This window comes from Chiloscyllium plagiosum, chromosome 23 (genome assembly GCF_004010195.1).
Source record: "Chiloscyllium plagiosum isolate BGI_BamShark_2017 chromosome 23, ASM401019v2, whole genome shotgun sequence".
Taxonomy (NCBI): Eukaryota; Metazoa; Chordata; class Chondrichthyes; order Orectolobiformes; family Hemiscylliidae; genus Chiloscyllium; species Chiloscyllium plagiosum.
The window spans coordinates 28,703,945-28,719,762 of NC_057732.1; the positions used below are offsets into that span (position 1 = coordinate 28,703,945).

General features: G+C 37.0%; 1 protein-coding gene across 10 annotated transcripts in view; it reads left to right on the forward strand.

Annotated features, from left to right (window-relative positions):
* LOC122561717 (voltage-dependent calcium channel subunit alpha-2/delta-1) overlaps window positions 1–15,818 on the forward strand; it is a 661,591-nt gene that overhangs the window by 537,418 nt on the left and 108,355 nt on the right. For 5 of the 10 annotated variants that reach the window (XM_043713760.1, XM_043713763.1, XM_043713764.1 and 2 more), the window contains 3 exons: window positions 613–687; window positions 1,383–1,457; window positions 11,013–11,069. In XM_043713760.1, the coding sequence (XP_043569695.1) occupies window positions 613–687; window positions 1,383–1,457; window positions 11,013–11,069 (207 nt within the window). The remainder of the gene's footprint in view (window positions 1–612; window positions 688–1,382; window positions 1,458–11,012; window positions 11,070–15,818) is intronic. The other 5 variants (XM_043713766.1, XM_043713767.1, XM_043713769.1 and 2 more) reach the window with 1 other exon arrangement.

Genomic DNA, 15,818 nt, shown 5'->3' on the forward strand with positions numbered 1-15,818 from the left:
CTTGTCACCGGCTGCCATTCTGAAAAAGAACCTTTTATCCCAACTCTCTACCTTCTATCAGACAGCCAATCCTCAATCCATGCCAGTAGCTCACCCCGAACACCATGGGCCCTCACCTTTATCAGCAGTCTCATGTGTGGCACCTTATCAAAGGCCTTTTGGAAGTCTAGATAGACCACATCCACTGGGTTTACCTGGTCTAACCTACTTGTCACCTCTTCAAAGAATTCTAACAGGTTTGTCAGGCACGACCTCCCCTTACTAAATCCATGTTGACTTGTTCTAATCCGACCCTGTTCTTCCAAGAATTTAGAAACCTCATCCTTAATGATGGATTCTAGAATTTTACCAACAACCCAGGTTAGGCTAATTGGCCTAGAATTTTCCATCTTTTGTCTTGAGAAATATGAGGGAAGTTTTAACAGAAAGTAGTCTACAACTCCCAGGAACTGCACCACTCTCCTAGGTTAATGCTGAATATTGATTTACAAAGAAACTCCTCACCTATGACAATAATTGCTGAATAGTTTTATACTAAAATAAGTTTAAGATAAAAATAAAAGATCATGTAAAACAGCTTTCTGAAAGGTTATGGTTTATTTTGCTTCTCAGAATCAATTGATTCTTGGAGTGATGGGCATTGATGTGTCTCTTGCGGATGTGAAGAGACTCACACCACGTTACACTGTAAGTATTGTTCAGGAGTCCCACACGCTCGTTTATTCTCACTGGGTGTCTCCCATTCAATCTAATTCCCTAAGACAATGTTTCTCACACAGCATATTGTAGAGTTTTCTACCTGTGTTCATTATCCTGCTAAATCTGTCTTGTGTTGTGTTCTCTGAATTCTTACTTTCTATCCATGGGTTAATGTAATATAAAATATGTGTGATCCAATCACTTATGCGGTGGATGCTCATGAAGAAGATGTCACTGCTTGTCTTCAGCATTAGTTTACATCATTAAATTGTTTAATGAACAACTGAAGTAGCTAGCTAACACAAAAATTAACATTGATGAAGTTCAAAATTATATAGCCTCTTTAATGGATTTACTGCAGGTTCGGATTTGGCTTCCCTCAGATGCCGAATATGTTCTAATTACTTTGTCTTTATTGTGTAATTATACATAATTACAGTTACAATGTTTTAGTGTAAAGATGATCTAAATTTTAAGGAGTGCAGCTGTAAGCTGAAAATGTAAAATCATTTCAATGATTGTTCAAAAATATAAAATTGTGCATTTATATTTTCACAGTTTGTAAATGCAATAGACACCATGCAAGTTATGTTTAATAATATTGCATTCATTTAAACTTTTTCTTTCATTTTGGATCTATAGTATTTTGTTGCATTATTAAAGTCCTTTTTGTATTATAACAGCTTGGGCCTAATGGATATTACTTTGCAATCGACCCTAATGGTTACGTATTGCTTCATCCAAATCTCCAGCCTAAGGTAAGTTAAATAAAAATTTTATGTATTCTAATGGTTAATGCATGGGGATCTACTATCTTGAGCTATTAAAAAGGGAGCCAGTGACTTCTGTTAAAATCATTAAAACTGGGTACTCAAGGAATTGCCAAAATACAGCATCTCAGTTACTTATTAATTTTGTTACTTTACCCTCCTATAGAATGAAGCAGTTCATCACTCACCATTTACAATTAAATAATATCAGCAATCATTTTCTTGTGAGACTGAGAGGCTTTGTTTGAGACATAAATGTAATTGTTGTAAGACTAAAGTTGTCCAAATTAATTTCCATAGAACGAAAGGAATGGAAATCTTTGTTAATTTTGTGTATGGTTTTAACATAAAACGCAGCCTGTATCGTGGTGGTGGTTAATTCCATTTTATACCATGACTGTGAAAAAATGAATGTGAGGATCTATGAACCTGTAGAATATTTGGTTTAAAATAACTAACATTTGTATCTTATTTTTGAACATCTGTGTAAGTACCTATTAGTTAGCTGGAAGAAAAGAATGGGAAAATCTGCACATTCACCTTGAATTGGCCCTTTATATGTCAAAACCTATTAATGCAACAGCTGTAAGATCGTATATTTAATGGACTTGGTCCTGAGAGAAATTTTGGAAGCATGAGCAGTGATGTGTTCATGCTCCATTAAGATTTCTAGTAGAGCGAGTTAAATTAATTATAAATGTAACTGCATTATGTATAAACAGCCAATATTAATATGGCACTTGTGTATTGGAGATATTTCATCCCATTTGATAAATTGATATAATACTTGTTTATAACTGATCCTAATGTCCAGTGAAGCCAAACAAAATGAAGTGTTTTGAACATATATTCTAGATATTAAAATAAACCCACTATATACATAATGGTGTATATTAACAATGTGAACTCTGGAAGTGACGTATACAAACTGTAGTGTTGTGTCTAAGTTCAATTAATTCTGTAAGTTCCAATTTGGTGTAAATTCACAATGATGAGGGCAGAGGTTATCTTTGATTTTACTTCAAAAATGAGCCTTTATGGGCACATTGAACACCAGTATACCATTATTGTTTTTCTTTTACCTTTCTGTTTGGCCCTAACTGCAAAGTGTTGAGACAATTAAGTTTGAACTTAATGGAAGTAGCATCGTTTACGAAGACTGTGACTTGACAGTTTGCACAGCTTTATTAAAATCCCCAACAGGAATGCTGATGGGTTTTTACAATTTTGTCAGTTTGCTTGTGATGCTGCATGGCAGAAAGACTGCTAACGGAATCTCACCTGAGGATAAGGTACCCTGCAAAGGCAGCTGCTGTTTCGGTTGCCTTTGTTTAATCTAGTAAATTAAACGTAACATGAACTAACAAAAGTTATGCACTGACTTCAGAGATTCATTTTTTCTTTACTAGAAACTGCTTCTTAGACCTAAACTTATTAATATGATATCATACACAGAGGTGAGCAAGTGTGTGTGCTTAATTATAGAACTGCTCCTTTTCTTGATTTGAGTTGTAGCTGTTAGGGATTGAAATTTGCCAAGCCAGAAGACAACTTTCCAAGATTCCAGTATCTACTAAATCAAAAACCTAATTTCTATGTTGAAATCAGACATTGGTACTTGAGCAACAGGCAAACTGTGATTCCATTCTCCTTAATGTGTTTCGTATCCATGGATCTTTATCAATTATTGATTAAGACTTGAGCCGATCTCGGAGTTGGTATGTTTAGTTCTATTAACACTTGTGATACAGTGGAAAGAACACTAGTTAATGTCTGTATATAGGAAATACAATTTTTCCAAAGAAAATTTGCCCTTCAACAACCTCTTTACATGAAATCTCTTGTTTTACTGCACAATGTAAATCCATGCTTCCAGATTTTCTGTGCTGCCAACCATCATATTTTCAAGTCTACCCCTGTACTTTCTTGCATGTCTTCTTCGCAGAATTGATTCCGGGTTTTGAGCATCATTTAATAAATCTTGATTAATTGATCTTAATTTGTTTTAAAAAAATTGTCAAAGACAAGTATTTCAGCAGGAAAAACCCCATTAAAACTTTGCCTCCTAATTGGACATGCAACCCTGTGTGCCTCTTGCAACTGCCATCAAGGTCATATCCCCGCATGAAGGGAATCACCAATAATGATACATTTTGTCAGGACCATAATTAAATTAAAGGACTTCTGTGCCCTTCAGCAATATCTGTACAAATAGAGAGACAGAGCTGAAATATTCAAAATATTATAGTCAAACTGATTTTATCAAGAGCAAGTAACAACACAAAAAAAAATGGCAGGAACAAAGACAAATGTTTTCTTAAACAGTCCCTAGAATTTCACTCTATTGGACATGTACCTTTGTGATCTATTATTTGTTAGCAGCTATAGTTTGGAGCTCATCTCTGAGGCTTGCATTCAAATTTATGCAAGCTGCATAGATTGACATAGAAATATGACTGAGCCTTTGGAATGCATGTCATTTGGGCTGGAGTGTCCAGAAATGTACTATCCTTAATGAGCGAGGAATTAACAATCTGGCATGGGCATCAAGAAACACTAGTGTGTGATATGAGAAGTCTAACAGAGATGCTACTCTGAAATAATAGTAAACTTGTTATTGGAGTACAGGGGGAGCTTTACTCTCTGGAGTGATTGTAACAAGGTAGACCCCATGGAAGACAAGCTCCCTGATTGGGGTTGTTAATCTGGTCGAATCCAAGAGCCCTTGCTGACAGATAGGAACAGGTTAAACTACTGCTAGTGCCCCGATGGGTAGTGTGGGGAATCTTTTAAAAAAGGAGATTCATAGAGTCTCCTTATTCCAGGAACTGGCTCTGAGCTGAAATAAAACAAGTGTTTCATACATGTTGATACTCTGAGAGCTGGCTCTGAGGGAGCTGGATCAGTGTCAAGTACTTTCCATAAAGGGTGACTTGCTAACAAGCTACCAGCCTCTGTGAAGTTACTTCACTCTCCACCCAGGATTTGCAACAAAGTAGTCCGAATAAAGGAAAACCTTTTATAGTAAAAACATCAGTTGGAAGCTCAAAGAGGATCTTTGCTCCAAGGGAAGTCTTCTGTTCATTCAAACTTATCAGAGCTTCAGTTTAAAGATGGGAAGCTCCATCCTAGAGATAGTGAGGACTGCAGATGCTGGAAAGTCAGAAAATATGAAGTGTGGAGCTGGAAAAAGCACACCAGGTCAAGCAGCATCTGACAAGCAGGGGAGTTGATGTTTCAGGTCCTGATGAAAGGTTCTGACCTGAAATATCAACTCCCCTGCTGTTCAGATGCTGCTTGACTTGCTATGCTTTTTCCAGCTCCATACTTTGTAAACTCTGTTCGGGATCTGACTGAACTGTTAGTGATGAGAAAGGAGCTTTTCTGAGAGAAGGGGAGTGAAAAATATGCAGCTTAGATTGAAAGGCAGCTAAAAGCTTTATTTTCTTAGAAGAAGAATTTGGACCAGTATGGGTTAGAATGTGAAGAAGTTCAAAGTTTGTTAGAATGTGAAGAAGTGAGAGCTGAAAAGAATTAAAAGAAATCCCATAAGTTCCTGAAAGCCCACGCTGAGACAAAACTAAATACAAAGGGAAATGGTAGTAACTAAAAGGAAAATTATGAAAAGAAATGCCAGATGACAGGTAGGAAGAGCGAAGGCAAGAGGGAAAAAGAACACATTGGGATAATAAACATCTGACTTAATTATAAAAATTGATATATTCTGTGTTGCACACGCATCTTTGTTGAGTCTCTAAATATGGAGGCCTTGAAAAAAGGTAAAAATGATACAAATTTCCTGTATGCCAAGCAATCTATAATTGATATGATTGCACCTATTCTATTGGCAAAAAAAAACAGCCATATCAATATCCAGTTTAGCAGTACAGAGTCTTGTGCCATATGTACATGGCCATTTGGGTTCCACTTTAGTTAGCTGGTGTCCTGTATTTAGCTGGACTTACATTGGACACCTGAAAAGAACACTGACCTTTTTTCTCTATTGAACTGAGGCTCCTTACAGATTTAAACCTATGAGTTAATTTAGTCCATTTAGTGCTTTCAATATGCAACGCTGTTGCTTTATGCAAAATTTTCCTCCACCCATACACTTGCCTCTGGACCTGAGTGGAGAAATGTATTGGCATAGTCTCAACAACTCATCAAGGCTCCTTTGACTGTATCCTCCAAACTACTTAAAACGACTAGGACCGCAAATGCATGAGAACAGTACCTGCACATTCCCTCCAAAGACACACCACCCTGACTTGCAACTGTACTGCTGTTCTGCTGGAAGGATCCCTGGATGTCCTTCTCTGAGAGCGTACATGCACCACTGCAGTGATGCAAGAAAGCTGCTTACCTCCACCTTCTCAAGATCAATTAGGTTTGGGCAATAATTGTTGGACTAGCCAGTGACACCTCAACTTGAGAATGATTTGAAAATATGATCAAGGAAGTGAAGGACTGTCCTTCTATTCCATTCCATTCCATCATTCCATTCCATTCCATTCCATTCCACCATTCCACAAATTCATCACCATGGTCTTAATCTTGGGAAACCCAACTCATGATTACCTGACACATTTTATCTGTATGGTGGAGACGATAAAAGGGAGGCAATGGGCTACTGGTATTATCACTGGACTGTTTATCCTGAGACTCAGATAATATTCTGGGGACCTGGGTACAAACCTTACCATGGCAGATGGTGAATTTGAATTCAATAAAACAAAACTCTGAAATGAAGAGTCTAATGCTGATAATGAATCCATTGTTGGTTGTTGAAAAAGCCCATCTGGTTCTCTAATCTCCTTCAGAGAAGGAAACTGCCATGCTTATCTGGTCTGGCCTATATGTGACTCCAGCCCCACAGCAATGTGGTTGACTATTACCCTCTGCGCAATTAGGGGTGGGCTATGAATGCTGCTTTACTAGTGACAGCCTCATCCTGTGAATGAAATAAAGAAAAAATTATGTCTTTAAATTCTGAAATTGGCCAACTAGTCAATCCACTTTGTGGCTTCTGCAGCTAACTATAATTTCATTTAGGTTTCTGACTTTGTTTTGCTCACTTCTGGTAGCAAGTTAATCTTAGATAGTTGCAATTTGTAATACTTGTGCATCCTCCATAGCGTGGAATTGTTTTGCTTCAATCCACACTTTCAATATTGTGTGTCTATCAATATTGCATTCCCCAAGCAACTGTTACCAGAGCAACAGAATCCCTCTCAATCTCAAAAGAAGTTAACTGTCAAGGCCACTTCTACTGCCACATTTATCCTAAACAGATTGTAACACAACTCTATCCTCCAAACTGCTGGATCAAGGCTGCTATAGATTTCTCATTAATTTTAATTCACAGTACACAGATTAAAATGTGTCAATACAAGTCCTAGACAAGATGACCTCTGCTTTGATTTTTTTTGTTAAAAAATGCTGCAATTTTCAGACCTTGTCTGTTTCATCACCCATTTTTTCTTTGCATCTTCTTTCATCCCTATTTTCATTATTTTATATCAAAAACAAAAGCAAAAGAATCATCTCATGCATGACCTTCTAATAAAATATTTTATAACCAACATTTCAAGTAAGCACTGCAAAATACATTTCATTAAGACATTAAAAATTAATTCCTTGATGACCCATTCTTTGCACTGATTCTGTTGATAAGTAAATTGAGCAGCTTGGCATTTGGAAATGTATAATGTGGGTGCTCAATGCTTATTCTCCATTTGTGATCTTTTAGCAAGACAATAATAATTAGATTGATTTGTTATGAGTACATTTTCAATATTAGAGCTCATTGATCAGGACACTTTTATGCATTAAACATTAAAGTAATAAAGCATGTGTGGATGGTGAATATTCCGTTGTAATTAGATGTTCTTCAAGTATTTAGTAATTAGGAAGTTGCCAATTACTTATTCATGGCCCCATGAAATAAAAGTTTTTTTCATTATTTAAGCTGAAATTGATTTGTAATGAATTAAAGTTCAGTCCAGGTTCAACGAGTAATTCATTTAGATATATTTAACATTCAATGTGAGCTGTTTCTGTCAGTGTAAACAAGACCTCGGGCTTCTTGCCAGAACAGCATATCCATTGAGTATATTTATACTAATTCTTAAAAGTTTATACAAGCAACAGATCACAATCAACTGCAATATGGCATGGTTTAAGGCACACTCTCACTGTTGATGAATATAATTAAAACAAGACCTTTAAAGTTATCTTAAATCATTTCAAATAATTGTCCTTTGACTGAAATGCATTGATACTGTATATTAAAATATTTCAAAAGGTAATCCTGGTCCTTTCAAATTTTAAAGACATTCGGAATGTGAAAATGTACTAATTAGCATTTACAGCAGATACTCAGTGAATATAAAGAACCAGAAATGTCAATTGCAATACTTATGAAATCACAGAAAGGACAAAGCATTAAACTTGCAGCTCATAAGTATCAATGTCTGAAGCTAGTAGATTTATCATACTTCAAGATGCTTAACTTATGCTTGATTCATGTAGACTGTTGTTCAAAATTTCTGTAATTTCTGAAGAAATTATTTATTTCAAGGCAAGTGCATTTTATAGATGTCAAATACATGAAGTCTCCTCAAGTTTCATTTTCTCAGCAATGTGAAACTCATTTTCCAGGCAAATTTCAAACCCTATGATTAGCTGATTGCACCTATGCTGCTTTCAATGTGTAGATTCAAGCATACTTTAGATTTCTAAAGCTTTCTATTAATCATCTAATCCATGGCTTCTGCAATCCCACGTCATCAGATTGTGGGATGTCAGGAGAGAACTAGCACAATTTGTCTAATTTACTTTCCAGTATTTTCAGCAAATAACCAGTTACAGCAGATATGGAGGAATATGGGGTATGTGGCGAGATGCTGAGGGGAGAGGGAATGGGGATTGGTGCTGCTGGTAAGAATTGGAATTGTGTCCTAGCAGAGTTTGTTTTTCCTGCTCACCAGACCTCAATCCCATCCCACCATGCTGCTTTACCATGCCAACACTGACAGAGTTTTCCTGATTTTGCGTTTCTAAAATGTCATAAGTATCTCCTATACATTTAAATTTCATGTGCAATTGTGTATATTTGTGTATATAAGTTATGCAGTAGAGCTTTTAATGGGGCATGAAACTTTACTTTTTAAAAAAAACCTCGAAGTTAGAATAATTAATAAAAATAAGTTTAAATTTTTAACATGTTGAAGATTCATTGTAGACTTCACATGCTGCAGTAAATTCCTTATTTTGTCACAAAGATTGATATTTCCATAAAGTGGCTAGCTATATATGTCTCAAATATGCAGGACAGAGAAGTCAATGCCAGCCTATCACTGTTCCAATCCCACTCACCATCACTACAGTTACTGACTTTATTAAACAATATGGCTCCATGCAATCATTTAGTTTGATGCTGATGTTTGGAGTTAGTACTTGCGAGCGATGTTAGACTAAAATAACATGCCTAGGTTTTTAAAAACTTGTGATGAGCTGACATGCAGGGAATACCTTTCTATGACATTACATTTTATAACAATTACTTTGCAAAGTTATTACAACTCATCTTTGAAGACAGTATTTGAAGGGAAGCTCAAGAAAATGAAGAGGAATAAACACTCCTGCCTGCAGCGTAATGAGGAAGTGAAAACCTGATTACTAATTGCAGTGGAGAAGCCTTGTGCTCAGGAGATGGCTTAAAAATATTTGTATACATCTTGTCAACATAACAGCCTTAAGTCTGTGAACTGTGTTCTTCAAAATGTATCTTTTTTCTTGAACTAAACCAGAAAGAAGACCCTTCTTTGAACCTGATGTGATTTTAGCTCCTATACAATCATGTGGACAAACTATTTTCAAGAATGTTAGATATATGAAGAAAATCATGTTTGTGTCTATGTATGTTAGTTTATTAGAGATAATGATAGCATGAAAATAAGGATTTTGACTTAGAGTTGTCGCAAAATGTGAATCATGTTTATCTCCAGATTTATCCTGCTAAATAATATAATGCTGCTAAACAGTTTCATATTCTGATTTATTAACAGCCAACACCTACCTTCCCCATTTTTGGTTTTCAAAAGATTAGTGTTAACAAAAATGTCTGTGTCCAACATTGTACAACAGCATAGGACAGCCATTTGAATTGTATTAACTAATAGCCTATTAGGATAATGAGGGATTTAATAAGGAACTGTTGCGTAGCTCCATGTATCTAAACTGTCCTCATGCAAAAGACTAAAATCCAATTCATGAATATATTTATGGAAAGTGGCAGATGAATGATAAAATGTGTTAGATCAGTACAATACCACTTTCCCCCAGTAATGATCAAGACCTAAAGTTAGTGACCTTACAACCTGGGTTTCAAATGTCAAAGTTATTTGGTAAAAATCAATTTGGGTCCAGGATTAGCATTTCCCTTGACAGGAGAACCCCAAGGTTACTCCCTGTAATTCAGTTTTGAGCCACATCTCAAATAATGTTGACCTTTATTTCATGCTTGTCAGATGGTCATGTCATTAACAATTAGTTTTGGGATATTTGCCTCTCCAGTAAATTCCAGAGGAATGGAAGGACTATGGTGCAGGGAGACAGGTATTAATGCTGGTATCAACTGTCATTAATATTATTGTGTCAGAAAGAGTTAGCCTCAGTCATCAAACTGGCTGGTGCTGCCTGGCAAACTTTGACAACATAATTCAGAAACATCAATAAAGAGGTATTAGGATACTCATTAATATGTGCTAAAGTTTGATAACCAGACTTTAAGACATCTCCCTTAGCAATTGAAAAATGGCACAACACAATTTTGGTTGGGACATTAACACAACTGTGGATCATAACCAACTAGTCCCTGCAATTAATTTCCTCATTTCTATTTCTTTGTCCATGAGATATTCCAACTGAGTCTAAATTCTACCTCTATTCAATTGTAAAAAATAATAAATTTATTTTAAAATGTACTATGAGGCCTGAATATAGAGGAGTAAAGATTTGGCTGAAAAACCCACACCTCATGAGTAATGGATTCTGATGGATTCTTGATCTAGCATATTTGATGATTTTGTCAATAACTTTTAAACGTGTTCTTTACAAGCATGGAAGGAGTTTCTCGAGGTTGTCAGCTTTAGGATTTGATTATGAGGTTACCAGGCCAGGGATTTCAAAGATTGAGGTTGCATTTAAACCACAAGTATATAATAAACTTAAATGTATATTGATCATTCACCAGTCATGTTGTCCACTGGATTTCATAATTAAGATGTACAAGTTATGCATTTAATCATGGATGAATGATTATATTGCTGTCTTATTTTGACATCTCATCTTGGCATCTGAATTACAAATTGCAAGTTCCATTTAAAATTCAAGACCACTGTTGTATTTCCTGATTAATTCCATATTTGAAATACATGATTTGATATCCATTTCATTAATGTGCCATTTCATTCATAATACTATTCCTACTGATCATTGTCATATTAATCTAAAAACCTTACTTTCTTATTACCTTATTAGTCAATTGGTGTAGGGATCCCAAAGATTAATTTAAGGGAAAGGCACCCTAATGCACAGGTAATGCAGTTGAAGGTACCATTGGTGTTGCAAAGCTGCCAGCATTGAGGTTTTCATTAAGAGCTTTGGCAAGCTTACATTTAAGTGCCTATCTGTCAGCCTGGCTACCAAGAATATTCTGAAGCATGCATTTCTACTTACCTAGTTAAAAACTAATCCAATGTCGAAGAAGCTTGACGAGTTCAGTAATAATGTTTTGTGACATGCTTTTGTATTTTAATGATGGCTGCTAAACATGAGAATAATATCAGCTTAAAGAAAAAAAAATACGTTTTAAGATCAGAGTGGCTGATTTGAACATGTGAATGTAGCAAAGTACTTAGTCTGATGTTTGTCAGGTTGTGCTATTTATTACAGATACTGCATAAGGTTCATGCACTTCTTTGTTAACTAGAGTACACTTTCATGTATGATGACTTAATTGTGAAGAGCACATTTTCTATTGACATTTATTACTTAAGAGATTTAATTTATGAGCCCATCACAAAGAACTTTGAGAAAAATAAAATTTTAGCCATTAAACAAAGTGACCAGGTGCGAAGTAGAAGTCAACAGCAGTAATATTTGCCTGTTTGCACTCAAATAGATCTCGATAGAACAGTACACAGCCACTCAGGGAATTCACAATGTTGATACGTAGGAGTCACTTTGGGAAAGCAAATTCAAATCATTCATTTTAGTCCAATGTTTGATGGACAGTTAATGATTGTATAAATGCTTATATCACCAAGTATCCTTCGTTCAAGTAACTTGTTTTGTCCAGAGTCTAACTCTTGATTTGGTTGACATTGCACATGAAGTCTTATTATACAGGAACAGATTATATCTGTGTATTTGAAAATAATAACTTTGTGATAACCAATAAGAAAAATCCAGAATAATCTAGATTTGAGTTTGTTTTGTATTTGAGTTTCAATATCATTATCATCATGAATTTGCTGCCTGGGAAGATTTTCCTTGAAAAAAGCATCACAACTGCTTTTATAATTATATTCATCCACAAATAGTTAATTGTTACTTTCGTATGGAAATGACACTTGAACTCAACACTTAACCTAGACTTTTCTCCACAAATTGTGAGCTTGACAAATGTAATCTAGGATGTGGAAATATTGGCCCAGAAATTCTGATCAGGTTTGAAAATGCTATTTCTGCCCTGCTTGGATTGAAGTGTTCCCATTTACCTGTAGATGCCTCCTGCACTAAAGATTCTTAGGCCTCTTGTTATAAATCTGTCTAGGAATCCACAAAATCCAGCCATAAGAGAATCAGATCCCTTTTACAACACTTAGTGTAACATGGTCTGAGATGTAAATGTACATTAGCACAGCCAGCCACGTTGACAGCGCCTGTGGAAGGGCAAGTGTAGGGTGATGGTGCTAGTCAGTTAAGTGGTTAGGTTGCCAGGTGGTAGGATGTCAAATTGGTGTGATGCTAGGGTGACTGTGGGTAATTTATCAGTTGGGTCAGGGAACAGCCAAGATGGGTGCCAAGTGGGTGGAGTACCAGGTACATAAGCTGCTAGTATGTCAATAAACAATTGACTGCTTATAATGGGAGGAGTTTGAAGACCAGGGATGGGGGTGTGTGTTGGTGGTGGGGAAGTGGGGGCTAGGGGTTTGCTGAGATGCTGGATCAGGCTGTAGGAAGAGGAAATATCTGATCTGTGTGGTGTCAGTTTCAGGCTTCAGGCAACTGTTGGGGGACAAATGGTCAACAGTGTTGGATACAGGGAGTGTTGGACCTGTAGATGGTTGGAGCTGGGAGGATGGGGTCGGTGGCCAGATAAAGATGGGGGTGCCTGGTCCAGGAGCTGGTTGTTGTCAGTTCTGGGTTTGGGGATGGGGTAAATGTCAGTCAACTATAGGAGTAAATGTGGGTCCCAGCATATGGAAGAGGGTAAGGGGGTTGCGATTCAGCCTGGCAGCAGGGAAGAGGGCAGCAGGCAGTGTCAGATCTGGTAGGACTATGGAATCAGGTTAGGTCAAAGAATGGTATTGGGGTGTGAGAGATCAGGGAGGTGTTGTTCAGGGGCTGCTGTGGGGGTGCTCATTGGTGAGCCGGGGGGTTCAGCTAACCAGGTAAACTAGGGTTTCAATCCTTAACGTTCTCCTGGGTAACTATTAAGCTTAGGTGATTTAGAACCCTCCAAATTCTCTGACTTCAATTGATTCTTTTGGAGGGTTTCAAATGGAGGGGACTTTCTATTGAAAAATTTAATTCCCCAGGTTATTCCAACAGAGTCTGCTGCATCTGGGATTCTGTGTGGTCCTGATGTGCAACTTTAGTCTGCGCTGCTTTCTGGCCATCCGACTATCTAGGCCATTATGTTTTATGGTGAAGACAAAGCACTAACGTGGGCTGTCAAATACATTAAGATGTCCTTAGTTTTCAACTCTATCATCTGGAGCCACTTATTTCCTCACTTGTTGTACTTTTGACCCACGAACCCTCCCCCAGCAAATAGGATTAGTGCAAAGCTTATGTGCTGCGTTTCTGCTATATTTTTGAACCAACTTCTGGACAGTGTGTAACTTAACCTTTACTCTCTATAGGTAAATAATTGAATGACATTTCCCAACTCTTCCTATGGCTCAGTTCCAAAAAGGTGCTTTGAGCAGCACTCTAATACAGCTTACCACCTCATGACCACATAGACCCCAAGGACATAGAAAGTTTAAAGTAAACTGGTGACATATGGTAGAATTAGAAAAGCACAAATGATAACTTGCCAGAGGTTTAGTAATGCACATTGGTATAATAAAAACCATATTTTGACCTGAGAAATTATTTGCTCATTCCTATTAGCTGTTTCAGACTCTAATCTGAAAAATGGCTTTGTTTTCCTTCAGTATATAATTTAATAAATTCTCTGTAAAGTTTTACTTTTAGGTCTGATGGTTCATTAAAATGAATTGCATACATGTCAGTACGACTTAACATTTCTTCTGTTCAATGCATATAAGTTAATTACAAATTCTGCACACTGCATTTTCAAGCAAACTTGAAGAACCTGTTTGCAATTGTGCGCTGTTTTAAATATAAGAAAAACATCTGTGAAGAATTAGTTTTTTTGGGTCCTGTATAAATATGCCATTGTCAGATAATACTTGTATTCAAAGTATTTGCATGAAACTAATACAAACCACAGTTTAAACACTAAATTGTATCAGGAAAAAAGTCCCCTTTTTCCAGAATTCATGTATCATTCTCTAAAATACTTTGAATTACTAGCTCCGTGCATTTAAAACCTTACTGAGCTATTGATTTTGTTTGTTTGTGTGTGTGTGAGTGTGTATGGTATATTGTTTTCATAGGCTTTTTGTAGCCTTTCAATTGAAATTCTTGCATGAGTATATTGTAGGAAAAGTCAATGTTAGCATTCTGCATGCTGTGGGATTTTTGATTGGTTTCTGTTGATAAATTTTTACAGTGGAAGAGACTGAGGAATTTCTAAGTCATTGCTAATAAGCATGATAAGTCATGGATCACATTGCTTAGAATCTTGAATGAGCATTTGCATTACCTAAGGAATAGAACCTTTGACATCTGTTCATAATGATATTCCTTGCCACTTCTGACCCCATGTTCTTCAATTTCACCAGTACAAATTCTAGGCTTCAGTTTCCTGACCAGTTTTCAATGCTATTTATGACTGGACTGAAAACAACCAAAAAATGAGATTATTTCAGTTATGAGCAATCTCCTCAGACTCGTCAGACACTGAAGCAGTCTATGTTCAAATGCAACAAGGTCTGGATAATATTCAGGCTTGGGTTGATAAGTGACAAGTAACATTTGTGTCACACAAATGCCAGGCTATGACCATCACCAATAAGAGGCAATCTAACCACTGTACCTTGATATTCATTAGTGTTACCATCATTGAATCCCCCACTGTCAACATCCTGGGAAGTATCATTGATGAGGAACTCAGCTGGACTGACCACATAAGTGCAGTGGCAGGTCAGAGGCTATGTAACGCACCATCTGACTCCTGAAAGCCTGTCCACTATCTACAAAGCACAAGTCTCAGGAGTGTGATGGAATACTCCCCACTTGCCTGGATGAGTGCAGCTCCAACAACATTCAGAAGTTTGACACTGTCCAGGAAAACGCAGTCCGCTTGATTGGCACTGCATCCACAAGCATCCACTCCTTCCACCACCAATGCTCAGTAACAGCAGTGTGTACTGTCTCAGTGCCAGAGACCCGGGTTCGATTCCCGCCTGAGGCGGCTCTCTGTGTGGAGTTTGCACATTGTCTCTGTGTCTGTGTGGGTTTCCTCCGGGTGCTCTAGTTTCCTCCCACAGTCCAAAAATGTGGAGGTTTGGTGAATTGGCCATGCTAAATTGCCTGTAGTGTTAGGTGAAGGGGTAAATGTATGGGTGCGTTGCTCTTTGGAGGGTTGGTGTAGACTTCTTGGGCCGAAGGGCCTGTTTCCACACTGTAAGTAACCTAATCAAATTTAATTTAATCTAATCAAAGGATCAGGTTTTGTTTTGTATGATTTTAGCTCGAACTGCCAAGAGATGATAAAACATAATAGAATCAATAAATGCTGGCAATGTGCAGCAGACCAGTCGGGATCTGGGAAATTAGTTAATGTTTAAAGTTTACTCATTCACCAGAATGCCTGTTCATGAACTGTATTAATCACATTACTTTAATTCACAATTTTTGAAAATAAACTCTGAAAGGGAGTCCTCATGAATGAGTAGTTCTGAAGATTAAGAGCAGAGTCAATAA